This window comes from Pituophis catenifer, unplaced genomic scaffold, assembly GCF_029215685.1.
Source record: "Pituophis catenifer annectens isolate HBS135680 unplaced genomic scaffold, rPitCat1.0.hap2 SCAF_2, whole genome shotgun sequence".
In the NCBI taxonomy this organism is placed as follows: Eukaryota; Metazoa; Chordata; class Lepidosauria; order Squamata; family Colubridae; genus Pituophis; species Pituophis catenifer.
The window spans coordinates 217,802,420-217,822,450 of record NW_027256882.1 but is presented as its reverse complement, the minus strand read 5'-3'; the positions used below and the strand labels follow the sequence as shown (position 1 = coordinate 217,822,450).

The 20,031-nt window shown below is 40.7% G+C and overlaps 1 protein-coding gene across 1 annotated transcript in view; it reads right to left on the bottom strand.

Moving 5' to 3' along the window:
* SAXO1 (stabilizer of axonemal microtubules 1) overlaps positions 1-19,342 on the bottom strand; it is a 40,089-nt gene extending 20,747 nt beyond the window's left edge. The window contains exon 1 of the mRNA XM_070935537.1: positions 19,260-19,342. Coding sequence (XP_070791638.1) covers positions 19,260-19,318 — 59 coding nt within the window. The 5' untranslated portion in view covers positions 19,319-19,342. The remainder of the gene's footprint in view (positions 1-19,259) is intronic.
* Between the last annotated feature and the right edge of the window lie 689 nt (positions 19,343-20,031).

The following is a 20,031-nucleotide window of genomic DNA, read 5'->3' as shown; positions in this document are numbered from 1 at the left end:
GCCCTCAGATAGATAGTCAACAGCCCCCAGGTTTGGAAATGTCTGATGAGGAAGAGAAGGAATAGCTGGGTCCAGTGCCTGACACGCAGATGTGCAGAAGGCAGAGAAGAGGAGAGCAGTGGAAATCCATGGGCCGATCCTTGGGAAGGAAGAGCCACCGCTGCTAACGAAACCCCACCCTAGCTCTGGGGATAAAAAGACAGGGGGCGGAGATGAATAGATGTGGCAGACAACTATCCATCTTCCAGCTGGACGGACTTGTTAGCCTGCATTGAGAGAGAAATTTTTTGCCGGGGCTGCCAGCACTCCTAATAAAAGAATCTTCAAATTAACTTCAGAGGGTTTGTCGTGTTTGGAGAGCTGGGTCACAACAAATAGCCTACATTTTAGTCTTCATGGGCTTCAGAATTCTTACAGGCAAATTCCTTACTTCTGGACAGGGTCTTTGACTCATTTATTTAGATTCATTTAATTTCAAAAGTCAGCCAACCCAACAGCCTCAGGTGCACAGTGCACTAAAGATAGACAAGCTTCCTTCACGATGAATATGATGCTTGGAGATTTCATGAAGGTTTGAGGAACCAGTGTGGAAGTGATTTCTTACTGTCTTCTTCCAGCATGGATGGGTGGCTAGATCATAGAGATATAAATAGGAAAGAGAGAGAGAGGGAGGGTGGGAGAGAGAGAGAGAGATCTTACCAGCAACCTATAGTTCTGTTATTTCCTGGAGGCCTCCCTCCAAGTGCTAACTAGGTTCAACCCTGCTTAGTTTTCCAAAGCAGACATTGGCCAGGTGGTTTCACCTGGAGAGAGAGAGAGAGAGGGAGGGAGGGAGGGAGAGAGAGAGAGAGAGAGAGAGAGAGAGAGAGAGAGAGAGAGAGAGAGAGAGAGAGAGAGAGAGAGAGAGAGAGAGAGAGAGAGAGAGAGAGATATCTCCTCAGGAAATAAAAATGGTGGTTGGCTATAATCCAGCACTTTGGAAGTGAGCCCAGAAAAAGACAATCGTGGGGTGATAGAAAGTTTCCTGGAAGGTTAGAGGGAAAACATGCTTAGCTGGCCTCCTGATAAATAGAACTTTGTTCACACACATCATTAGTGGTTATTTGAAGAGAGTGTCCATAGCATGCTACCAACATTTGGAGACCCATAGCTCAAGGTGCAAACATCTCAGCCATCTTCCCCCCTGTCTCACATCTGCACCTCACAGATGGAGAAGGAGGGAGGGAGTAGATGAAGGATGGGTTAGCTTAGAGATACAGACAGTTAAGGAAGAAAATCACCCATGTGCAATGCATTTGGATACGGCACCATAGACTATTCGATGTGGATCACATTATGAAAATGAAGGGGGAAAAAAAATAACACTGTAGATAGAGCCATATGGGAAACAAGAACACTTTGCTCTTAGATGTTGAATGTTTTAGACATAAAACTTAGAAGTACAGTAAAAAGCAAGTGTTCTATTGGGAAAGCAGAAATGTGAAGGTTCTCAGCTTATGACCGCGCATGAGAATTCAGTCCAAAACCTTTTCCAAAATGTCATGCTCGGGGCCTTGCACTCTGACAGTTAAACCTCTTCCTGCCCTCCCATAATTAAGGGTTCACTAGGAAAACTGGCCCTCTTTCAGACTAATACAATCCATGCACACATCTGCATGTCTCAGTATGTCAGAGGTGATGCTGGGCTGTTATTAGGGACTTGAAAAACATAAAACACTGACTCTTAGACCAAGGATTATAACCAGACTGTTTGCCTGATCTTATTACATATCGCTGGAAGATGTCTGTTACTTATTGAATCTTACATTGATTCCATTTAACAGCCTATTCCACTACCGTGTTTAAAATATTGTGCAGGGGGCAGTTTGTAATAAGATTACAGATGGTCCTCGATTTACAGCCACTCATTTAGTGAATGAATTCCACTTTCTAGTGGAAACACCTTTCCTGGTGTTTTATTTTTATTTTTTTTTATTTTTTTAAATTTTTTTAAAACAAACACAAAACAGACAACACATATATACATATCATTTTTCTGTTGCTAACAGCTCATTTAAGGTGATCCTTTCTTATTATTTACATATATTCTAACTTTATCTTAATCTACTTAAATAATCTAATTTCCTTTATATCGACTTCTCTTTACTTTGATCTTCAGCACATTCAAGCAATATTATCACGAAAATAAACAATAAAGTATTATTTCACTTCCCCCTTTTTTTCCTTTATTCCTTTTTTTCGTTTTTCCTTTTCTCCTACCAATCATACCATCTGTACCATACTCTATAGTAGTCTGTGTCCTCTCTTTCCTTAAGTTCCTTTGTAAGCTTGTCCATCTCTGCGCATTTGAGGATTTTTTAAATTAAATCCTCTTCTGTTGGTGGGCATTCCTTCTTCCAGGTTTGTGCATATATTATGCAAGCTGCTGTTAATATATGTAATGTTAAATATTGTATTTCTTTTGTATAATTTTCTGTTGGAATCCCTAGTAGAAATTGCTCTGGCTCTCCCTTTACTGGTTTCTGTCTTTCCTGGTGTTTTAATCAGCAGGTCACAGTGGCTCTAGTTGCAAAGGGAAGGTCAGTCTCTGGAAATGTCTTGCTTTGGAATTCCTCACCTTTGGAATTCTGTCTTCTGGTGATGCACCAGATTTACTTGGCTAATATAAAGAAGGCTTGGGACGATTTGATTCAGATAGAAACGGTGCTTCAAATCATCTGGCTCCTCACTAACCCCTAGAGGTACTTTCGTACAGGCTTTCTGATCTGCCCCCATAGGATCAGGATTCCACAATCCTAAGGGAGGGATTAAGCTGGAAATGTACAGGGCCAACCCTCAAGAGATGAAAATAAGAGGCAATCAAAATTTGGCAACCAAGCAGGTCTAAATAAAAATAAATAAAATGTTTAATTATTATGTGTGTGCAACAGAGAAGAGTAAGGATTGTGATGAACAGTACAGGTAGTCTTCCACTTACAACAGTTCATTTAGTGACCAAAGTTAAGACAGCACTAAAAAACATGAATGACCTTTTTTTCACACTTATGACCAATTGCGGCATCCCCATGGTCACTGATCAAAATTCAGACACTTTGCAAATGACTCATATTTATGACGTCCTGGAGTCAGGTGATCCCCTTTTGTGACCTTCTGACAAGCCAAATCAATGGGGAAGCCAGATTCACCTTAACGACCGTGTTACTAACTTTACTGCAGTGATTCACTTAACAACTGTAGCAAACAAAGATTGTAAAATGGGACAAAAATTCAGTTAACTGTCTCATTTAACAACAGAAATTCGGGGCTCGTTTGCGGACTTTCACACTAATACAATCTATGCACGTGTGACACCTGTAATAAATTGCCAAAGTATAAGAAATCTCTATAAAAATATACATGCAAATAAAGTTTTACAGGTATTTAATCCCACCATAGAAATTCTCGGATTTAGAACAGTCATAATGCCAACATATTAACTGGTGATGATGGTAACTACTTTTATTTAAGTATGTAAGGTTTCTTTTTATGGACAAATACGGAGAGGAAATTGCAGGCTCACACTTTATAGCCACATATTAATTTACACATCAGTTGCCATGCTTGTATTTTATTTGCAGTGAGACAGCATGAAGATGGAGCTAGTCTGCGGATTTACATGTGCAAATTGCCTGAGGTTTACATGTGTGCACAGCTTTGAAAAGTAGTCCTTGCATCATCAGGCATAGAAATGGTAGTTTTGAAATTATCATGGTTATATAGCCAGAAGAGGAAAAGTAAGAACTTCTCTAGAACAGAGGTCTTCAAACTTGGCAGCTTTAAGACTTGTGGACTTCAACTCCCAGAATTATGGCTATGCTGGCTGGAGAATTCTGGGAGTTGAAGTCCACAAGTCTTAAAGCTGCCAAGTTTGGGGACCCCTGCTCTAGAAGAAATGATTTTATCTGGAAGATTTATATCAAGGGTGTCCAATTTTGGTAACTTCAAGACCTGTGGACTTCAACTTCCAGAATTCTGGGAATTGAAGCCCACAAATCTTAAAGTTGCCAACGTTGGACACCCCATGTTTATATCCTGCTTTCCATTTAAGAACTCAAGGTGGCATAAGTGGGATTTCTTTCTCCCATTTGCCCTCACCAACCATCACCCTGTGATGTAGGTTCAGCTGAGAAAGTATGACTGGCTCAATAGGTTTTGATGGCTTATGGTGGACTGAAATCTGACGTCAGATTTCAGCACCTCAACCACACCACCACACTGGCTGACCAATGGGGGAACTCTGAAGGGAAAATCTGCTACCTCCAAAATATGGCGACGAAGGTCAAGATGGCATCATGGTGGCGCCATTAAAGATTTGGCCATATTTGTCTGGGTGTACACCCTTGATTCCTCCAGAGAAAAACCCAAGGAGAATTTGACATCTCAGAGAAAAAAATAAATCAGGAATTTGTCAACCGGTGAATCCTCAAAGAGGGTTAGGCTAATTAACGTTGCGGGTGTTAGGGTGTGTGTAAAAAATATTTGTTGCTTGTGCAACGAGCAGAGCAGAAACACACAGGGAAGGAGATAAACATGCAGCTCGTGTGAGAAAAATACTTTATATACAAGATAATAAGCAGTCTCGGTGTAGGTAAAACAGTCCAAGGTCATAAACAGTAATATCAGTCCAGTAAGTATCTTCCCTTACCAAAGCAAACAGACTTTAGTAACTCTTGGTATACAGTACCATATAACAATCCAGTTTAACACCAATCAGCAGAAAGACGCAGGAAGCAACAGGAACAGGAACAATCAGGAACAAAGAACGCTTCTCTGCGCTGCTTATTTATGCACTGTAGCCTAATTACAGGGTTCAGCAAACCCTGATTACGTGGCTCAGTTGTTTCTTAAAGAAACAGATATATTGCCTGACCAACAAGTTAGGAGTAAGCTACAAGCTGAACCTAACAGCGGGCCTCAACACACCCTACATTACAAATATTTGTGGTTCCCATTCTTCTTCCTCAAAGGCAAAATAAATAAATAAATAAAAATACTAGAGAACACAGTATCAACAGTAGAGACCTTCAAATTTCTAGGTTTTACCATATCGCAAGAAATGTACAGGTAACATCAAAAATGTCATCAAAAAAGCACAACAAAGAATGTTCTTTCTGCGCCAATTCAGAAAGCTCAAACTGCCCAAGGAGCTGCTGATACAGTTCTACAGAGGAATTATTGAGTCTGTCATCTGCACCTCCATAACTGTCTGCTTTGCTTCTGCAACCAAACAAGACAGACATAGACTTCAAAGGATAATTAGAACTGCAGAAAAAACAATTGCTACCAAACCTGCCTTCCATTGAGGACCTGTATACTGCACGAGTCAAAAAGAGGGCTGTGAAAATATTTACAAACCCCTCACATCCTGGACATAAACTGTTTCAACTCCTACCCTCAAAATGACGCTATAGAGCACTGCACACCAGAACAACTAGACACAAAAACAGTTTTTTCCCGCACGCCATCACTCTGCTAAACAAATAATTCCCTCAACACTGTCAAACTATTTACTAAGTCTGCACTACTATTAATCTTTTCATCGTTCCCACCACCCATCTTCTCCCACTTATGACTGCATGACTGTAATTTTGTTGTTTGTATCCTTACGATTTATATTGATACTGTTTCCTGATTGCTTATTTGTACCCTCTGACTATCGTTAAGTGTTGTACCTTATGATTCTTGATGAACGTATCTTTTCTTTTATGTACACTGAGAGCATATGCACCAAGACTAATTCCTTGTGTGTCCAATCACACTTGGCCAATAACAAATTCAATTCTATTCTGTTCTATTCTGTTCTGTTCTAAAGACAGAAAATGAGGAGTTTCTGATGGGGAAAAAAATTGGCCTGCTTTTCTCTTGCACCCATTCACAGATTTTTCTGAAATGGATAGTTGACTTATTTTATTACATATGTGTGTCTGTATGATCATTTCGTAGCCACAGAAAGCAAAGGTGACACTTAAGGAATTATGCTCTGAGGAGATTCTGAATACTATAATAGGATCAATTGTGATTTATCCACCACTGGGAGCTATATTTGGAATGGGGTCAACAGTCTGAGCAGAGGACTGATGGGGGAGCAGGTAGTTTAGAGACCCTTCTGAAGGTTAGGTCCCCTCTTTGTAAGCCAAAGGGAAGCAGAGTCAGGATGAGGTCAACCCTTTTACTGCCTGTTCTCTTGGGTCAGCAAAGGGTCTGCAGTGAGATCATTGCATTTCTTGAAATAGACAGCCTCTCTCGCGTCCTTCATGCTCACTCCTCTTTGTGTTTGGAGGACTAAAAATCCTAAGTATGTAAATGGCAGCTGGCAAAAATGGGAATTTGCTTTTTCGTGCACTTCTGCTTTCTACACTTCTGCTTTAGAGAGAGAAGTAAAATGCTGGTTTCTAACAGGAGGTATCTAAATGGCCCTGATCAAGGGACTTGGGGGCCTCTCTGTATCAGCTTTTCTCAAAAAGATGTCCAGCAAATATGTTGGGATTGGTCCTTCTCCCTCCTGTTTTATCATTTGGTAACAGAAGAGAAAGTTAAAAGCCTATGGAGATTCTCAGTCATCCAGGTCCTGGGTGTCCCAAAGGTGTTTTTTTCAAGAAGCAGCTGGACTTTCTGGTTTTTTCTTTTGAAGAAGTTTCGCTTCTCATCCAAGAAGCTTCTTCAGTTCTGAATGGATGGTGAGGAATGGAAGGATTTATCTCCCTTGCATGACTTGTTAAAAGAATGCAAATGACTCGTTGTCTGCAAGGTGTATAAATCCTTCTATTCCTCACCATCCAGTCAGAGCTGAAGAAGCTTCTTGGATGAGAAGCGAAATGTCTTCGAAGAAAAAAACCAGAAAGTCCAGTTGCCTCTTGAAAATGCACCTTTGGGAGAAAGGAAGGTTATAAATAATTAAAGTTGATTTTTGGGAACTGTAGTTCCAGCTCATCTGGGGGCCACCTTGATTAAGGGAGGGACATTACGTTATATTACAACAGCATCCGTGGTGAAATTCAGCCGGATCTATCCGGCTCGCACAATCCAGTAGGGCCAGCGGTGGAGGCTCTGCTCACCCATCTGGACATCATCACGTCCCATTTTTTATCCTCTCTGCATGCACAGAAGGCTCTGTGCATGCATGGAGGAGGTGCACGCTCACATTTGCGATCCGGTAGCGAAGGTAAGTGCATTTTACCCCTGAACAGCATAGTCTTTAAATTTGGTTCTATAGGCATATATATATATATATATGTTAGGTCTATATTATGGGTATGAGAGAAGAAATAAACAATATTCTGAAATATAAAGACTTACAGTACACTTATTGAAGCGAACAACTTAAGGGTTTTCTAGCTATTGCTATTTTTAAATTAAAAAGCTCCTCTCACTACTGTAACTGCTAATTATGGGAGGGAATGTGACAACCTTGTGAAATGTAGCTAAGGTCAAACAGGTGAAATTAAGAGGCCAAATGGCAATTGAATGGGCAAAAGATGAATCTTCCTGTGTTTTGTGAAATTAGATCTAAGAAAGTCCTTTCCCAAAGGAAGCAAGTCATCGATCAGAGAAAACTCAGAGGCTTATGAAGCAAGAGAAAGTCTAGGTAGCAGCCTGATAAGAGGCAGCTCAGTTCGTGGTGGTGGGGGAGATAGGAAGCCTCTCAAAATGGACCTTCTGTAGTTTTTGGAATCTAAAAAGAGAAGGGAGAAATACTTTTTAAGTCTTGCAAGATTCTATTTACTATAACCTCATGCTAAAGATAGTGATAATCCTTCTGTAATGTTTCTTGCCTGGAACTATCTCAAAGTGCTAACAATCTTGCAAATCTCCCAAAGGTGGGTTTTTAGTTTTTTTTAAAGAGGCGACTGGACTTTTTTGTTTTTTCTTGAAAAACCTTTCGCTTCTGATCCAAGAAGCTTCTTCAGTTCAGCAGGAGAAGCGAAACATCTTCAAGGAAAAGCAAAGAAAGTCCAGTTGCCTCTTGAAAAAAATACCTTTGGGACAACTATGACCTGGATGACTAAGAATATCCATAGATATTCCCGCATACTGTTCCAGGGCTACAGTGTCATAGAAAAACCTCCACTACTGCCGCGGGCTGATGGATTTATGACCCTCATCGGGATCTCATGGCATGTTATAGGCCCGTGATGGCAAACCTATGGCACAGGTGCCACAGGTGGCACATGGAGCCATATCTGTGGACACGCGAGCGCATGTGTGCGCTGGCCAGCTGATTTTCAGGCCTTCCGGGCCCACCGGAAGTCAGGAAACGGGCTGTTTCCGGGCCTCTGGAGGGCCTCCGGGGTGGGTGGGGAAGGCCATTTTCGCCCTCCCCAGGCTCCTAGAAAGCCTCTGGAGCCTGGGGAGGGCAAAAAATGGGCCTACCGGGCCCACCGTGTCATCACTTGCCAAAAGCAGGGGGAGAGCGGGGGTGGTCACGCGTGCATGCGTGGGGGGACGGGGCGCATTGAATTATGGGTGTGGGACATGCGTGCGCAATCCCCCCCACTCCGCCCACTTTTGGCACGCGATGGCAAAACGGTTAGCCATCACTGTTATAGGCCATTTGCTCTGCTAACCACTATAGTCAGATGGGGCACAAAGCATTCTGACATAGCATGTCTGATTGATGATGGAACAATCATTTGATGGACATTAGGAATGTTGGGGAATTTGAGCCTTTGGTAAAGACAGGAGAGTCCCATATGGCCATATTGTTTTCATGACTGCCGGTAGCCTAGGTAAGTGAATTATATCTATTACGAAGTCTCACATCTTCGTTTTGCTCGGCCAGCACAGATGTAATAGCAGATATAAGGATCTGTAGGTGGGACAAACAGTTGCATTAGGCATCACACGCCTCCTGTAAATGTTCCTCTTTGGTGTCTTTGTTTACAGCTAAGCTTATTTCTGCTACTGAAAGATAGCTGGGGAAAAAAATTATTTCAAACAGCCTGGAGGAGATTGGATCTGAATAGGAAATTTCAGCTTTTATCAATCATTTTTTTCCCTTCCAAATGTTGCCATCCATTGATCTGCAAAAGAGAAATGCCAAAGATGGTTCTCTTACTGGTACAAAAGCCAATTTAAGTGACATTGTGTCTATTGTCAGCAGTTTCAAATCCAGCCCTGTTGTCCGTTCCTCTTGTTCAGTGTTTCTCAACCTTGGAAGCTTGAAGATGGGTGGACTTCAACTCCCAGAATCCCCCAGCCAGCAGCGCTGCTCTAGTTACATATATCTGATCATAAAAGCACAGCAGGATTTAATCCAGATGCACATCTGCATAAGGCAGTTCTTCAATTTTGATATTCTCAAGCATAGGTTGCCACCTTGTGGTGATCAGAGGGAAAAGTAGATTGGGAAGAGCCAGAAAAATTGGAATTAGATGCCAGGCGATCATTAGCAGAAATAAAGGCTTATTTAAAAAAAAAATAGAGAAAGGAGAGGGAGGGAGGGAGGGAGGGAGGGGGAGAGAGAGAAAGAGAGAGAGAGAAAGCAAAAGGAAAACAGGAAAAAAATCGTACGTGTCACCCTTCAAATCAAATGTCTAAGATTGATAAATGCTTTAAAAAATTCTAAACTTCAACTGAAAGCATGCATAGTGCTAAACCTTTACTTAAACAGCCACGAAGCAGAATAAAACTAAAGACACACAAATGTAGCTTATTAAAATATCTCCACTGCAGTAGAACAAAGCTTGTAATGAGAAGCCCTAGGAGAATTATCTCTGAAATGGTAAGAAGGTATTAGGTTTGCTTTGTGGGACAAAGAATTACAGAGCTTAAAAACACCACTGAGCAACCTTCTTGTTATACAGATTGGAACATGAAAGAGGACCCAATTTAGGGTTAGTGATAAAGTAGTAGCTGTACAAACCAGAAAATGGACCTCCTTAAAAACATCCAGGATCTCATCCTTTCTATTGCACAATGACAGCAAATCTTCAATTCCCTGCAAGTTTTCACTACAAATAGCCCTCAACTTTATGATCAAAATTGGAAGCAGAATTTCCATCGTTAAGCAAGGTAGTTGGTTAAGTAAGCCAGGCCCAATTTTATAACTTTGTCACAGTTGTTAGCTGAATCATGCGGTTGTTAAGTTTCTCTCTTTCACTTTGCTTGTCAGAACCTGGCTATGAAAGTCACAAATGGCGGTCATATGTCCCTATGGTGAGGTAACTGTCATACTCATTGGTGGCCAAGCGCTGAAATTCTGATCACATGTCTGTGAGGATGCTGTGAGAGTCATTAGTGTGCGGCCGCATGAGTAATAATGGGGGCAACCTGTCGCTCCCATGTAACACCCCTCTTGCGCGAGCTGTACTAGCTCCCGGTGGTCTTCTGGGTGCCCTTCAAGGTGTTGGTTATCACCTTTAAAGCGCTCCATGGCTTAGGACCTGGCTATCTACAAGACCGCATTCTGCTACCGATTGCCTCCCACCGACCGGTATGCTCACACAGAGAGGGCCTCCTCAGGGTGCCGTCAGCCAAACAATGTAGACTGGCGACCCCCAGGGGGAGAGCCTTCTCTGTGGGGGCCCCTGCCCTCTGGAATGAATTACCCCCAGACATACGAAGGATCCCCGACCTCCGGGCCTTCCATTGTTCAGTGAAGACCCTGTTATTCCAGCAAGCCGCTCTGATGGGATAAATGATTTTAATTTGGTTTTAATGGGGTTTTAAAATTGGTTTTAAAATGAGAGTTTTAAATTCGGCCTATGATTTAATTATTTTAATCTGCTTTTAAATTCTATTTTGTACATTGTTTTTATTATGGCTGTTCACCGCCCTGAGTCCTTTGGGAGAAGGGCGGTATATAAATTAAATAAAATAAATAAAATAAAATAAATAAGAATGGTCTTAAGTCACTTTTCAGTGTTGGTGTGGCTTTCAATAGGCCACAGATTTTTGTAAGTCAAGGACTACATGTATGGGCCTCTCCAGAACCTGCTAATCTCTTCACAGTTCCCACTAAAACCTTTTCAACCTACATAATAATAACAACAACTTTATTGTCATTGTATGTGTATACACAGTATACCCATACAATGAACTTCACCCAAAGACCAGGTCCAACACACATAACAATCCCCAAACACACTCCCACCCACCACAATTCCCCACCCCTAAACCACACAATCATCCACACAACAATTTATGGCCAATATAAGTGCAAAACCGATCGACATTGATTCTTTGATATTATATCTACCACAGCTCAGGGTGAACAAAAGTCTGTGGGATCTAACAGGATGGACTTTACAACAGTACCTAATTTAATACAAGCCAGTTCTTAAGCTAAGTGAAGAAACCATTCCTTAGAAAGCAGATGCTGTGGGAAGCTGTGGCATTTCCTCCTTAAAAACATGATGACCTTGTTTTGTCTAGTGGTTGAGGCATCCTAGAAACCAGGAGACCGTGAGTTCTAGCCTCGCATCAGGCATGAAAAACCAGCTGGGTGGCCTTGGTCCAGTCACACTCCCTTAACTCAACCCACCTCATAGAATTGTGAGGAAATATAGGAGAAGGAACATCTTGTGTCATTTATAAATAATAATAAAGGCACAGGAGATAAAATAAAATAAAAGCATTAAGAAAACTTTTAATATATGTACATAATAATGTTACTTGTACAATTCTGCCCTGATGTCCTAAATTGACCTGCCAGTCTCAGGTAGTGTAGAGGATAATCCTTTAACTCAGGATGATACAGTATATAGTTGGCTACCTGGCCAGTTTCTTTATGTGGCATAGGCCATCCTTTAGAATTTCTTGGGTAGCAAAATAGTCTGAACCAACATGCAAAACTGAACAAACAACCCAGAACTAGCCTGCCATTGACAATGAATTTGCCTTGTCCTCTCTAGATGTTTGGGGGCGGGGGGGGGGGGCTCACAAAAGGCCTTTCCAAATGTTATTATTGTGCCACTGACCCCACCATTTCAATGAAATTGTCACCATAAAAAAATAACTTTAAAATCAATACATGTTATCCCAAAGAGATGCTGACAAATTTGAAGATATTCTTTATGGTATATCACTGGAATTCTCACAAGTTATATATTTCCCTGAAGTACAGTGCAGAGTTAAAGAATTTCTCAGCAAAGGGATGGATCACTTCAAAGATTATTAGGGAAAAGTATTTCAGTTGTGGCTGCTGTACCAGGACAGAGTTTAATCTCAACAATTATTTGATTTGTGAAAGTAGATACCCAGTTCCTTCAGTATTTCCTCTAGCAGGCATGAAAATGGAGACTTTCTAGATTGTCCTTCATCAAAAGAAAGAAAAGACAGATAAGAATTCTGGTATTGCTTTTCTCAAGCTGGTACCTACCAAATGATTTGCTGATTTCTACTGCACCATCCATGATCAGGAGCTCATGAGAGTTTTAGTCCAGAAAGTTTGTGCAATCAAAAATTAACACAATACAATATTTCCTTACGATAATTCAACTAAGAACAATTTTGATAGGCAGGCTACTTGCATCAGAAAATGTATCATTCTAATAAAAAGGAATATTGATAGCTCAGGGTTGAACTGTGGGCTCCTTGATTGTTTTCTTGCACATTTCATTAGGTAACATTGGTAACACTATTGGCACCTGATGATGTTACCTAGTTTGGTGATGAAATGTCTGCAAGAAAACAACCAAGCTCAGAGAGCACACCAAGGACCCCACAATTGTATTATTCTGGATAATTAGCTTTAAGCACAAACTCAGAAGAGGAAGAACATGGCATGATGTCACTTTTTTCTGAACTTGATAATAAAGCTGCATTTCTCTGAATAAAAGCTAGTATTCCCATCACCAAATTCAACTCATACCCAATTTGCAGAAGAGCTGTCCACCTGCTGAAATCTGTGCATAGGTCATCCTTTATCTGTTATGGGGGTAATCTGCAAATTTCTAATTCAATTGATTTCAATAAAACTGTTTGTCCCCATGCCCAAGAGATATATCAGTGCCTAAGAACCATAGGCAATTCAGTGCTCTCCAGATATTTGGGCTACATCTTTTGTGAATTTCAGACATGAATGGTTGGAAATTATGAGTACTGTTGTCCAAGTTAGCAAAAGAAAGTTGGAGCTTGTCTTAGAAATAAATAAGAAATAGAACTGCGGCTAGTAAACCTCATATAGATCTTCCATGAATAAACGTGGCCTGAGACCCAATCAAAACATATAATAATTGCATCTTGATATTTATTACTGTATTTTTCGGAGTATAAAATGCACCGGAGTATAAGATGCACCTACCTTTTTTGGTGAGGAAAAGAAGAAAAAGAAATCTCCCTCTGCCTCTGAGCAATTTTGCCTCCTTGCAGCAAACAGCAAACAGCCTGCTTTACTTTCGTTTTCAGCATAGCTTGATTAGCCCAAGGTAAAAAAAATGTGCTCTAGCAATTTACCTCTTTGCAGCAAGCAGCAGAGCCCTGCGCAAAACAGCTGAGAGCAAATCAGCTGAGAGTTGGGAGGCTGATCCAATCAATTTGTGCTAATTGGTTAATTGCTTCAGGCTGTGCTGAAGCTGAAAGGAGCTGTTTTTTCTTGCTTTTTGCTTGCAAGGAGTAACTGCTGCAAGGCAGAGGCCAAAGGGAGGGGGCCAGTGGCTGGGCGGAGCTACATTTGGTGTATAAGATGCACCTAAATTTTCACCCCCTTTTAGGGGGAAAAAGGTGAGTCTTATACTCTGAAAAATGCGGTACTTTTATATTTTACCTTTCCCTTCGAGGGACAAGAACGTCTTTTTCAGATTTCTCAAATGTGTCAAATAAATTACTCAAATCACCAAATGAATTCATGGGATCTGAACTCAGGAATCAACCGCTGAGGTTCTGTACATAACAGCAACACTACATTCATTCTCATATCCGATTGCAAAAACATGCCATGTCTTACCAACACATTCAAAACTAACCTTCAGACATTGTCGTGCATTGTGGCTGTGGGGGAATCGCTACTTTTGATGTAAGAATTACAGCAATTGCTTCCTGAATTTGTATATTCAGGTGCAGGCCACAGGCCTTGAATAGCCTCTTAAAATGCAACCCGTCCTTACGAACATTTTGCACATTTTTTGTTGATGTATCTTTGCATAAGCATGAAGTGAAAGAGCATTGCATGCTTTCTTTTTTTACAAAAAGCATTGAGATGGGCAGTCAGTTCCCACGCTGTTAAATCTTTCAGTCACAGCCCAAAGTAATCCAGCAATGCACACTCCCCTATTCTTTAGGAGGCCCAAAGCATAAGAAGATAGAGTTCCCTGTTGACATACAAGCTCTCTAGCCCCTCTTAGGCAGACTTGATGGATATTCTTACCAAGGCTCCCCAGCACAGACTAAATAGCAATTTGCTGATAGATGTAAAGTTCCTCTTATGTTAAGTAGTGCAGTGATCAACCTCGCAAATAATTGTGCAGTAGATTTTTATTTTTACACCGGACAACATCAACTAGTTTATTGGGATATTTGGCACATGAGCCTCTAGAAGGATAAAAGAAATAGAAAGCCCAAGTTGGTATGCACGTTAAGTTGTCTACCAGTAATATGTTCCCTCACTGCATATGGAAAAATATGCATGTAAAAGGATGCACTCTTTTTGCTTATATCCTTATTTTAAGCCTGCAAATTAATTAATATGTGAAGCATGGGTGTGCTAATGTTTGCTTGTTAAATTATTAAAATTTATCTCTCGCCTACTTTACATTTTTTATGTTCTGCACTCTTGGAGGACTGCTCTTGAAGGTGCTTTCAGCACGTTGCACACTTTTGACATTTAGAGCTATAGGATAATCCAGATACCAATTTAGCTGCATTGATTAAAAAACATGCTCCACTCACAGCAAGTTCCTTTGATACTTGGCAATTCAGAATTAGAAAATCCACACACTAGAAAAAGTGGAACTATTGCTTCAAGTGACAGGTTCTAGGACTGTTCTATCACTGTTCTAGGAGGTTGTAGCTAACTTCTGGAAGTCCTATGACTCTAGGTTAGCCAACTGCTTCAGGAATGTAGCGACACCATCCATGCCAATAGAAATGGGTATCGTATTGTTTGTCACCGAAGGTAGCAAAATAATTGGGTTGACTATATGTGCTACTTCCATGTAAACAGATCAAGCAGTGTGAAGACCTTTGTTTCAGACCTGTAAATCCAAAGAGGGTCTACAGGTGCAGATAGAAAACTATCTAAAGACAAGCTATGTTCCAGAAATAAACTACTGAAGACATTTCTAAAGAGAGTTGGAACAAATCAGATGTTTAGCAAACATATTAGCCAAAATGTAAATCATTGGGACACGGGGTGACCAATTAACTACAAAAGTAAGTTTTGTGAGAAACAGTCCTAATGCTGAACATATATCACCATTAAAAGCCCCCTTGGCCTGATGACACACCGTTTTTGTGTCTAATTCAACAGGAAATTTAATCTGGAATAATAAATTAGAAAACAATGCACATCAACTATTAACAAGAGTAGCTGTTTTGGTGGACAAGAACAAGCCTTATGGAGTATTATAGCTGGTGGTGAATAGTTAACTTCAAATAATGCAGAACAACTTAAGGCTCACTCACTCACCGATCACCTTGAAAACTTTCCTCTGCAAACCAAACTATGTTGTTGTTTTGCTGTTTAATAACCCACAAAAAAAGGAAACCATTATAGCATTTGTTTGAGTATCAACATACTTGGTGCTTTGGATTGGAAAAGTAAAAACATCTTGAAAGTACAGTCTCTTGGATGGATTTAACACTGCTGAATTTCCTTAAAAAGGGAATCTCTATAATCAAGAGACAGCTTAAATCATTTTGAATATTTTGTGTGGTTTTTAATTTTCTTGTCATAGCACTAAAGTGTGTGTGTGTGTGTATGAAAGAGAAGGGAGGGAGGTGAGAAAAAGAGGGGTATCTTGGAAACTGTCAATTTGGGGGGAAAATGTAACGAACCAAAAGAACCCAAAAGAAAAAGCCATCAATATTGATTGGCATCTTTTTGTAGCAATGCATGTTTTAAAGCCAGACATAGAGGGTGAAAGCTATACAACCCAACTTTAGCTATTGTGAAAACTCACTTGATCATTTAGGCACATTCTGTTTATCCAGATAACTACCCGTTTCCCCAAAAATAAGACCCTGTCTTACATTTTTTTTATTTTATTTTTTTGCTTTAATGTATATGCCGCCCTTCTCCGGAGACTCAGGGCGGCTTATAATGCATTAAGCAATAGCCTTCATACTTTTGTACATTTATACAAAGTCAGCTTATTGCCCCCACAATCTGGGTCCTCATTTCACCTACCTTTGAAAGGATGGAAGGCTGAGCCCCAAAATAAGTGCTTGGCCTTATTTTCGGGGAGGTCTTATTATTTCGGGGCGCATGGAGCAAGACGGGGCTCCTCTTGCAGTCTTACCTGATTTCCAGCTGTCTCCCTAACCAGAGGAAATGGCAGGGACTGTCCATGCGGTTAAATATTTTCGGGGAGGGCTTATTTTCCGGGGGAGGGGTATTTTAGTGCATGCGCTCAAAAGCCCAATTGGGCTTATTATCAGGGGATGTCTTATTTTCAGGGAAACAGGGTATTATCTATATTCTCTGATCAAAGACCAATTGCAGTCATTATCATGCCTAATATAACAGCATTTCATTTCCTCCTGCCTGAACTTCTAGCCAAATTTAAAGAAAGGAATAAACACCCTTTCTAAGCCAAACTTACAAGGTCAAGAAACAAAGGTAGAATTGAATATAAGGAACTTAAAAATTCATGTTACTCCATATAACTACTACTTTGTACGTATCCCACTGCTGGCACAGATGAAATTAAAATCTGTCATCAACTTTAGGAGGGTTCCATGAGCCACTCCTAAAACTTGTGGGAAGTTCTGTCTGTGTATCCCTAATGTAGAAAAGCGGAGTGGTAGCCTAGTGGTGAAAACTCTCACCTCCCACCCAGAAGGTTGAGGGTTCAATCCTAGGTAGCGGCAGATGTCTCTCTCCTAGGGTGCAAATCCGCTGCAAACTCCACATAGGTGTCGGGAAGGGCAGCTAGTCAGTAAACGCTCAGCTCCATCCAGTCGCCCCAAATTAAACGATTACAGGGTTGTAAAGAAGGAGCTTTATCCCTAATGTAGAATAATGGATAGCATATGCAGCATGGACTCTACTTTTAGCACTCTGCTTCTTTCACGCTTTCAGCAATAAATGATTTCCCTCTTTTAGATCTATATTATGCTCCTGTCCTGGTTCGTAGACTCATCGTCCTCCAGACTGCTTTTTCTAATTGCATGGCACAGAATGCTGTCAACACTCAGTACGTTTAGAAGTGGGAAAGGAAGTATTGTCTTGAATTATGTTAGGCAAACAAAATGCCACACCACAAACACAAATAATTGTAGAATAATATTATTTTGCTGCATGCTGTGCTGAAAAAGCCAGTTTCTCAGACATCCCGGCACGGCGTCCCTGGTGCTAACCACTGAAATGTAGACACTTGGAGGAGGCAGCCCAGCAGCCGTCTCCGTAAGTGGAAGATTAAGACAAAGGCGGAGCAAATTCAGCATCACTGTGACTCCTTTTATAAATACATCTGAAAACCACTGTCAGTCCCATGGAAAAACAGCAACAGATGTGAAAGGCTAGGAAGAAGTGTTCCTATGCCCCAAATAAAAAGACACAGATGTACTAACAGTTCTCTTCACTGCCAAATCCGCCAAATCCAGCGACAGGCCACACACATCGCTCCAGACAGAAACTTCCCAGCTAAGCTGCCTCTTGCAGATTAGCAGATCTCTACTCAGAGGCTCAAGAAAAGTGCCATTTAATGCTGACAGTTATTCACCTCCCAGGATACCTGGGCTATTTCCAAGGCCTGAAATTTAAGCCCCAAGGAGGCGTGACTAAGGATAAAACTAAGGCCGGGGCATATTACAAGAGTCATTAACAGTAATGCTAAAGCCAAGTAAAAAACAATTAACCACAGCATTGCGTATTGGCATTTGGGTTTGCACTCATGAGAACTAAAATAACTGAGTTTCTCAGACTTCAGTTACATTGTGCTCTCTCTCTCTCTCACACACACACGTACAACTGATTTAAGGCAGCTTTCCACAATCTGAGGCTCTCTGGATGTGTTGGACTAAAACTTCATGTATTACAACCAACTGTTATAGTGCCAGGATGGGAGCTGTTCTAATGTTAAGTCCTACAAGCACCCACAAGCAATCACAATCTGCAAAGCAGCAAAATCTTCTATCCTAAACACTAGATCGGTGCTTTCCAAATTTGGAAACTTTAAGATGAATTGGCTTCAACTCCACTCATGAAACACAATGCACTACATACATGTACCACTTGCTTTGTGAGAGACTAACATTGAGACAATAGCAACAAAAGAAAATCTAACTGTATTACAATGCAGATTTGCTGATGGCCAGAACTACTTCTAATAAACAGTTGCCTTGAACATTCCCAGTAATATTTATTATACAATTTCTACCATCAGGAAAGCTCTTAAAATACTACCAGTCTCCATTTATTTTGAAACTACTTTCCTGTTTCCCATCTTTTCTTAGCTCAGCTCTGGGTATTGGAGAATCACAAATCTAAATCTCAGGATTGGGGGGTGTCTAACTTTATGGTTAAATCTCCTCCCCCCACCTTACATACTTATACCAAAGTTTAGCCTGTTATTGAGTAGCTCATTGCTAATAACCCAAGATAAAATACACTTCTGCTCATATATTGCTCAAAAATAAGAATATTCTAGGATGTGCTTGAGTAACATTACAGAACAATGATATGGGATTTTTTTTTTTTAATTTGATTTATATGCCGCCCTTCTCCGAAGACTCAGGGCGGTTTACAATGTGCTCAGCAATAGCCTTCATCCTTTTGTATATTTATACAAAGTCAGCTTATTGCCCCCACAAACTGGGTCCTCATTAATTTCAGTAACTGGCCATTTGTGCCTATTAGTCACTAAAATAGAGAATATGAAGAAACGCTGGCTGTCTTCATGTCAACACCACTATGGAAGCCATTTAACTTAGCAGGGATGTCATGTAGCGGAACCTCTAAAACAGGGGTGTCAAATTGGAGGCCTGCGGGTCAGATGCGTCATGCGCAGGCCACACGAACTCCGTGAAGGGAAAAAACATATGTCACGTGACGGCAACATGACAGAGTTTGACACCCATGCTCTAAAATGTAACCTTGAAAATCAACACGTATTACATACCCACAGTCACAGATCTCACAGATACATTTGCCAGAGGTTTGAGATTGTTGCGGAGTCATTTTGGAAAGACGGGATGGTTGCAGTCCTGGTGAAACCGGTTAGCTAGCTTTTGCGGATTCCACTGCTGTAAGGAACGGTAGAAGACTGTTGTGAGCTCATCCCAGCTAATCGAGCAGCACAAATTCTCTTCTACCTTAAAACCAGCTACTGCTGAAAACTAATGGAGTCCTCACCTGGCCTGTAAAAGGTGCAGGGGACACATAACAACTTGTTTAGTAGTCACCTGGAGATCCTTTATGAAGTCACCAGGTAGATTTGGCTTTGCAAGCAATAATACTGCCAAAACAGAGTATTTGCTCCCAGAATTGAATAGTAATTCATATCCAAGTATAGAGGTGCTCCATTTAGGTTTGGGAATTGATACTTTTACCCCAACTGTGGGCAAATAATTAAAAGTGGAAGGGGACGCATTATAGACACTACTGAAATACTAGATAAGAACCTGCAAACTTATACAATTATATAGCGAATTCGGCCTCAGAGGTCAATCAGATAGCAACCATAAGAACACAATATAATTTTTTTTGCCAGTTGATTTTGTTTCTCATTTCAGGTATCTGTGATAGCTAAAAAGATATAACTTTAGGATTCCAATATGTCCAAAGATAAGATATAGCGTATTAGGACCTACATTTTTCTTGGTTACTAGTCAAAATAAATCTAGACTTGGGCTCATGGCTAGAAAATTTGCTGAAACCAGAACTATATTTCT